Here is an 8740-nt window from a genome sequence, read left to right on the forward strand (position 1 = left end):
TGAACTGCTTTCACTATGACCCCTAAATTATTTTTAAAGCCTGTTTTCCAGGATGCAATCATCATTTTATCTACGTAGCCCGCACACTTAGTTTCATGATGCAAAGCTTGGAATTTGACTGTACTAAAACATTGTTTGGGTTTATATTACTCCTGTTGTCATAATGTCTCATTCCATCAATCCATTTCCTCCACAATTTTAATCAGTGATCAAATATAAAATCACTTCCAAATTAAATATAAAATTACTTCCAAATCATGAATGAAAAAAATTGATCTGAAAAAGTCTATAGAAATGGTGAATAGTATCAGTAGTAGTAATGAACCCTGAGAAACCCCACCACAAACATTCCCATTCAATATTTTGCCTTGCAATAAGCATAAATGGGCATATTTAACAGGCCTGTGCGAAGCAGCTAGTATTCACTTCAGGTTCAGATGATTCAGGGGACAGTCATTCGATTCGGTGATTCGATCTGGCCAAATCACCCAGGCCCATCCCCGACTCACTCTCCCAACTTGGCAATCCACGGGCCCCAGCTCCCAGCACTTGGGGGGGGGAAAAAGGCCCCAACTCAGCAGGTGCTGGTGGGCAGGGGGACAATCCCCACTGCCCCACTCTGCATGAGCCCAACCCCCCCTGCTCCCCCAGCCCCCGCATGGCTGCCCTGTCCACCCCAGCTCCAGCCCTTTTTAGAAAAAAAATCCAAAACCCCGCACTTATTGTTCCTGCCTGGTGGGGGGGACGATCCCCACTGCCCCCCGCTGGCCTGTGCCATGTGGGGGGCTCTGCATGAGCCCCCTGAAGCACTCCAGGAGCAGAGTCCCAGGGTTTTTCTTGTTTTCTTTTTTTTCTTAAAGGGCCAGAGCTGGGGCGGGCAGGGCAGCTGGGGGGGGAGGGTCAGGGGGCTTGTGGCAGAGCCCCCCACATGGCCTGGGGCAGTCAGGGGTAGCAGGGATCACCTCCCCACCCAGCAGCACCCGGTGAATGGGGCTTTTTTTTAAAGCACCAGGAGCTAGGCATGGTTCCTCCCTGCATCTCCATCCCCCGTCCCCCACCCCTACTTACCAGCTCTGAGTCGGGCTGCAGCTCCCTGCTGCAGCCACCAGGGCCTATCCGCATCATCGAAGCTCTCCAAATCTTTTCCGAAGATTCAGAGAGCTTTGAATCAATTCAGACCTTTTAATTGGTTCCCTGATTCAATTCGGAGATTCAGCCACCAAATCTCCGCAGAATTGAATCAGCTCCTGAAGCTTCACACAACCCTAATATTTAAGCTCCATTCTTAAGAATTGCCTCCAGCTGTCCCTTAATAATGAACTCCCCTCTCCTACCCAAAATGAAGTTCCCAGCTTGTTCTATATCCTCAGGCAAGGGAAAGTGGAAGGAAGGCAGGTGAAATTCAAATGTATCCAGTACCTATATGAATATTTAATGAGAATTCACAGGGCCACTAGCCAGAGACTCCCCTACTCTAAAACTGACACACTGTAACCATGGAGGGAGGGAGGGGAAGAGAAGACTTACCCAGAGTCTTTAATCTAATACATTTGAAACAAAAAATGCAGCTTGCATATGGTAACCATTAGGGGTGTGCAAAGCAGGCCGTATTCGATTTGGAATCGGCCTGATTTGGGGGACAGTGATTTGATTTGTTGATTCAGATCACTGTCCCGATCTGATTTGGCTGAATCTGAAGTTTCGATGCTGATTCAGAAAAATCAGCGATTCGGCAATAGACACAGATTTAAATGTTTTTTCTATATACCTTGAAGTACCAGGCATGACTCGTGAACTCTGAGATGGTGGGGTAGATGGAGCGTCCCACAGGAGTGGGGGGGGAGGCGCCCTGCATGCTCAGCAGCGGACCCCAAGGTACTTCTGGTCTACTTCCAGGTCCGCACTCTTCCTCTCCCCTGGCTCAGCGGCTGCGGGGGGAATCCGAGAACCCCCTCCGACCCATGAGGCACAGGTCACCGAGCCGGGAGAAGGGTCCCCCATGCGCTCCATGGCAGACCTGGAAGTGGACCGGAAGTGCTTCTGGGATCCCCCCCTATGCTCCCATGGGACGCTCAATCCACCTCACCTTCTCAGTGTTCACGAGCCGCTTGGTACCTTGAGGTATACAGAAAAAACATTTAAAACTGTGTCTATGTCCAAATCATTGAATCTCTCCAAATTGATTTGGAGGGTTTCGATTTGGAGAAATTAAAGGGTCTCTTGATTCAATTCGGATTTGGAGATTCGGCCGCCAAATTGGGCTGAATCTCCACCAAATCAAATCAGCGACCGAAGCTTCGCACAGCCCTAGCAACTGTTGATACTGCCTGATTATGTAAAGAAACTGAAGCTTAGAGTCAGACAAAAGACGAAAAGAAGCAAAGAAAAGTGTTAGTTTTTGGAAAATCAGGCACAAGAGAATCCAATTATGGCAATGGTGAAAACTCCCAAATAAAAGGGAAGCAGATTTTTGGTGCTTAGAAGGCCTATACAAAAAAAAACCCCAACTAGGCTCAGGAAGCTATTTTCTATTTACTCTAATTAACAGGAACAATAGAATTCATAACCATGAAAGATTGCCAATTACTGTAATACAGAGGTTAGATTAAATGTTTGGAAGAAATGGTATTATTCATATACCATATTTTACAGGTGAACTTCCAAGATAGAGAGACATAAAAGTATTTACCCTAATATAGAGTAATGGACAGTAAAAGGAGAAGACAGCTCTGCAGAGTGTGAAAAGGGTATGAAGCTTTCAGTGGCTTGAGGATTGACAAACCTATTAAATAGACATGAGTTCTAAAGACAGACATGCTCACTAAAATGCATTCAGGAGTACAGTCCAATTTCTATTACATTCAGCCAAACCTCTTCTACTGAAAGGGAGTAGTATCCAAATTTATAGTAGCTATCTGAAGTATTAGCTTCTCTCCTACTAGAGCTTGGATATATTAGCTACATAGTGTGGTTTCTTAAAGTCTGTTACAGCCAGGCAACTTGTGACAGACAGCATTTTTTCCCAGCTTTGCTAATTCTTCAGGGATCCTAATTCATCCATGAGAAACTTGAGCCATGTTATTCTCAATTCATTCATCATATTATCTTTTATATTACTTGGAATTATGCTTTGTCATGTAATAACCTGTATTTCTGAAGAATGGAAATCTGGGTTCAAACTTACAGAAAGCAAGAAGACAAAAGTCTGGAATGACTGGCAATGACCAACAGTGTGTTTTGAGTGCTCAGAAACAATATCTCTAAATGTTAATCAAAACTAAATTCTACTTTTTTCACTTAAATGTACTTCTAAAGAGGGAAGCATAGAACTTGGAAAGAGGGTTCAAGGACCATTAGAAATAATGTAAGAACTGACAAATTCTATAGTAAATGTTCTTCACATTGCCATGGGCCAACATTCCTACCTGAAATCAGATGAAAACAAGTTAACTATATGTTTGCAACATAGCATGGCACAAAGAAAGGTAAATGCAACTTTGGTTAACAAATCAGAGGAGAAGCCCTACTAAAACCTGGGATATTACCCTTAGGATATGGACAGGTATCCAGCTCCAGCACAAAGGATTTCCAGGAAATTCTTAGCACTAGGAAAACAGGAAATAGGAATTACAGGTATTCCAGCCCCATGGCTGGAGAACTCATCTTTGAAGCATGTGTAGCGCTCTGGCCAAGGGGCATTAGATGGCTACTCCTTAGGTCCCCTTCCTCCTCACAGGGAGCCTAAGACTGATAAATGACAACCTGGGGGACAAGTTCTCTCCACCCCTTCACTCCCATAGTGATGTTACCAAAGTTCCAGCACTTGCTAAGGCTCTTGGCAGGGGCAGGGAAATTCTCTAACCCTAAACCTATCTAAAGCACGGTTAGTGTCACAGTCAGCACTATGATAAGTTCTCTTATGCAGGATTTTTTTTCCAAGTGGTTACCCCGGTCAGTACTAGATCTAAATGGTGCCAGCGTCCTAATCTTGGATGTTTCCTTGATGTCTTTCTTGTAATTTTCCCAGTGATGCAGTCTGCTGCAAAGTTAGAATCAATGTCAAAAAGATCCACTGTAACAAAACTATTAGACACCCTCAGATAGACTTCAGCCCAACTAAAGACATAGAAAAATGCCGACTATTCAGTGAAGAAATTGTGAAAGCAAGTTTACCTAACAACTCAGTCACCGAGGCTTGGGAAAGCTTAAAAACCTAACATGTATGATGCCGCTGTAACAGTGCTTGGCAAAAAACGCAAGAAAAATGCAAATTGGTTTGAAGAGCACTCTAAAACTCTTCTACCACTGGTTGAGAACAGAAGGACTGTGCTAATCAACTATGAGAAATCTTCCAACACGATAACCCTAGGAAATCTGAGAAAGGCTCTAAGAGAAATGCAAAAGGAGGCTAAGAGGTGTGCCCAAGTTTTTGGCTGAAACACTGTGATGATATTCAAAAAGCAGCTGACACAGGCGATAGCCACGGAATGTACAAAGGCATCAAATGAGCAATTGGTCCAGTCAAGAAGAAAACAGCTCCACCGAAAGCACTGGATTGAACACTATGGAATTCTATACTCCAGTGAGACTGAAATCAAACATGAAGAGCTCAAAGGCTTACCAGTTTGAAGTTATGATGGCTTTAGACAACAAACCTACATTAGAAGATTTGTAGAATGTCGTTAATTCGATCATAGGAACAAAGGCATCTGGCAACAACTGTTTGCCTGCTGAAATCTACAAATGGCATAACAAATTACTTTGAAAGCTTCGTGAAGTTATACTGCTTTGCTGGAAAGAGGAAGTGGTACCACAAGATTTCAAAGATGCTTGGTTTGTACAATTATACAAAAACAAAGGGGATAGAAGCGACTGTGACGTATCCCTGTCGAACATAATCGGAAAAAATGTCACACATCATGTTCCCTAGGCTACAATCTCTAGGTGAAAGACTATCTTAATGGTCAATACAGTTTTCGCACCATTGATATAATATTTGCAGTCAAGCAGCTGCGAGAGAAGTGTAGAGAAAAAAGACAACCTCCGTCAGTCTCACGAAGACCTTCGATACAGTCCACAGACAGGGCGTTTTTACTGTCCTGAAGAAACTGGGTTGCCTCCCACCCTTCCCCCAAGTTGCTGAACACCATTCGCTCTTTACATCAAGCTATGAAGGCAACTATGAAAACAATGTATCAAACACCTAGGACATCAACAAGGGTGTGTGTTTTAGCACCCACACTTTTATTCCCGCTTCTTCATGCACTCATGGACAGCAATGATGGCATTTATCTTTGAACCAGACTAGATGGAGGCTTGTTCAACATTGCAAGATTTAGAGTGAAAACCAAGGTAAAAATTGGTTCCAAGAGATTTTCTGTTTACAGATCATGCAGCCTTGTTTGCCCACGGTGAATCTTCCCTACAAAATCTCTTGGACAGATTTTCTGAATCATGCAAAAGCTTCAAGATGGCAATTAGTCTCAAGAAGACTGCAATCATGTACCAAGGTGTGAAAGAACCAATATTGGGTATTAGTCTGGAGGATAAATTTCTTGGTGTTACTGTCAGTTTTTGCTACTTGGGTTCTATAAAAAGCAGGAATCTTGACCTTCAAACTGAACAGAATTGGAAAAGCAGCTAAAAATGTTGGCCTATTACAGAAACGTGCATGGAAAACTATTAGTTAAGGTGAAGATGAGAATCTATGAGACTTGTTATCCCTGCTTAGTGGTTCAGAAATGTGGACCACATATGCTAGGCACATCAAGAGACTGAACAGCTTTCACATAAGATGTCTGCACAAAATCCTGAAAATAAAGTGGGAAGACCGAATACCAAACACAGAGGTAGGTACTAGAGTGTGCAGGACTGACACACTTTGAAACCACTATCAAGAGGAGGAGGTTGCGATGGATCAGCCATGACAAGAGAATGGGAGAAGACCATATTCCCAAGAATATTTTGTATAGCGAGATTCAAGACAACCCTAGAAACCGGGGTCGCCCTCTATGGCAGTACCACAATGTGTACAAAAATGGTATAAAGTCATCCAACCTAGACGCAGAAAGCTGGGAGTACCATGCAGAATCCCAAATGGTCTGGAGGGAACATATGGCACTGGATGCAGCTCAACATGAAGTGGCTTTGATTCAGGGGACAGAAGCAAAGAAAGAAAGAAGAAAGCACCATGCTACAAATTTGGACTTTAACTCAGACAACATACAGATCTGCGAAACTTGTAACAAGTTGTGTTGCTCTCAAATTGGCCTTGTCAGCAACAAATGGGCTTATCAGGCATCTGACTAAACCTACATGTACACAGTGATCCAGAGGATCAACAATTTCTTATATATAAAACTTATCTCCCCAACCCCATGCTACTGCTCCACTGACTGGCAGAGCAGGTTAGGGGGGGGGGGGGGGTATTTGCCACTGCTCTGAACAGTATGGGAAGCCTCAGTGTTGTTGAAAGGGTAGGAAGCTGCTTTACTAGTATTTGGCAGCTCTGGTATCAAGAGGGCAGCAGGAAGCAGAGCAGCTGTTTGAACAGTCGCAGAGAAAAGCCAAGACTGTTCAAACAGCTGGGGCAGCAAGGTCCCTTCACGGGTCCCCAAGAGCCTGTCCCTAAGAGGGCTATCAGGGAGCCATCCACTCTCCCTTGGTAGAGGGAAGAAGAATGGGGGACTGTGGGATACTAGGGACACCCATCCTGCCACATGCAACTGAACAGATGTTACACACACGGTGCTAGAAAACAGCAAAGTTGCTCTCTGAAACAGCCAATAGCTTGTGGCAAAAACACTGTTTCTTCTGCCGCAAATTGCTTAAATGCCTGCTTGTTGACTTTGTGTGCCAGGAAAAAGGTGTTTTTATATCTATATAAAAAGGTGTTTTGTAATATCTATCCATGGCCTGAGTCATGAATATTTCAGTATGAATGGATTTTAGTTAAAAAAGAATTCAGAAGAAAAATATCAGGGGGAACAGATAGATAATTTATAAAATGCTAACATGTATGGCTTGATTGAACTGCTATTAAAAGACAAAGTACCATAAAAAACCTACATTCATAAAAGTGTTTATGGCTACGTACTTTGCTTCTTTGTAGTGTATTCTTAAAAGAGGAATATCTCCTGAAAGGAAGTTTAAGCTGTAGGAGAATTTCCTTAAGGAAATCAGAGGAACCTCATTGTTTGATTTACTTAACATCTGACTGGACAAAGTCAAGAAAATATAGCACAGAAGTAACCCCACACTGATAATTTGATTACATCTAATTTTTATGATCCACTTGCTCAGAAAATAATTTGCAAGTTCCATAGTCCCATTACAATATTCCTCATGCATATCAGGTAAGACAAACTACTCTATTATATCAGAGAGAATCAGAGATTAAGAGCCCAATTTATACGAAGTGTTTCATTTTTTTTAAACGGAAACTTCAAATTTCATACTAGAGTCGAGTATGAAATTTGAAGTTTCTATTCTTAGAAGATTAAACACTTCATTTTACAGATTCTCTCTGAATACTTACAATATTGAGATAAGATACTGAGAAGATGAAAAATGAACACAAATGACATCAGAAAACCTGGATAAGTCTTCTGGATGTTACATTGTGAAACAGGAAGTCTACCATGGCAGTTCATTAGACTCTTTCTGGAGTTCCTTCTTGAACCCTAGTTTTAGCACCTGTATTAACTATTATTCCCTTAATGCTGAAGGGCATAGATTATTTCAAGAAGCTCAGAGTATCAGTGAAGCATCTATAGCCTTATCTACAAACTTATCTTGAGGAACCCAAGTACAATGGTCATACAGTCCTTTAACATCATTCATTCAGGTGAAACATTGCTGAAACCTCCTCCAGTGTTCTAGGCTAAATTGAAGACTGGCTGGCTTTGACATATATGAAGAGAGATGAATTATTTGCTAATGAAACCCAACCCCTCCTATATAATGTACTAACTACACTCAGCATTGTAGACAGGGACGAACATCCTTCCCCTACGCAGAGCTGGCCAAGAGCTTTTAATCCACAGCTCAACAAGGAAGTTTGAGGGTCATGCAATCTGCCAGGCTCATGTAATTAAACTGGAGTGAGAAGTGAGACACCTGGTAAGAGAAGCAGAGTCAGGTATTCTCTCCCCAGTGTATAATGGGAACTCAGAAGGAAAAAGGGATAATGTGTGTTAGCGTGCTCCAAGCATATGAGTGGGTACATCAGGGGAAAGACCACCAATACCATTATTTTGTGGGGTCTTGATTTAATTGCATTACCATTCTGTCAAAAGCAGATTTTGTTACTGAACAAAAACAATTTACTGAACGCCTTCCTAAACAGGGTGCAGAGTTTTTAAATAACTCAGTACTATTAAATGTGATCTGGAACACTGCAAGGTAATTTTTTTCCTAGGTGATAAGAAATGTGGGGTAAACATTAATGTGAAAGAAATACCAATACCTATAACCACGGTCCATTTTTGTTATCCAATTTACCTGCTCGGCTTCCACATAGATGAGTGGAAAACCCATTTGTTTGGTCCACGTATTCATCACAGCAGCAATAGGCTTACCACTGGCTTTCTCCAGGCTTTCCCAAAGGTCCTCTGAAGAAGAGAAGTCATCAGTCAAATGACTCCCAAGGTTCCCCCCCACCACCTCCACACATACATACACACACACACATATACACACATACACACACACACACACACACACACACACACACACACAC

General features: G+C 42.5%; 1 protein-coding gene across 1 annotated transcript in view; it reads right to left on the minus strand.

The window, feature by feature from the left end:
• Window positions 1–8740, minus strand: part of NPEPPS (aminopeptidase puromycin sensitive) — a 60277-nt gene that overhangs the window by 21517 nt on the left and 30020 nt on the right. The window contains exon 12 of the mRNA XM_025194460.1: window positions 8503–8612. Coding sequence (XP_025050245.1) covers window positions 8503–8612 — 110 coding nt within the window. The remainder of the gene's footprint in view (window positions 1–8502; window positions 8613–8740) is intronic.

The sequence above is a fragment of the Alligator sinensis genome, unplaced genomic scaffold (genome assembly GCF_000455745.1).
Source record: "Alligator sinensis unplaced genomic scaffold, ASM45574v1 scaffold2168_1, whole genome shotgun sequence".
NCBI lineage: Eukaryota > Metazoa > Chordata > Crocodylia > Alligatoridae > Alligator > Alligator sinensis.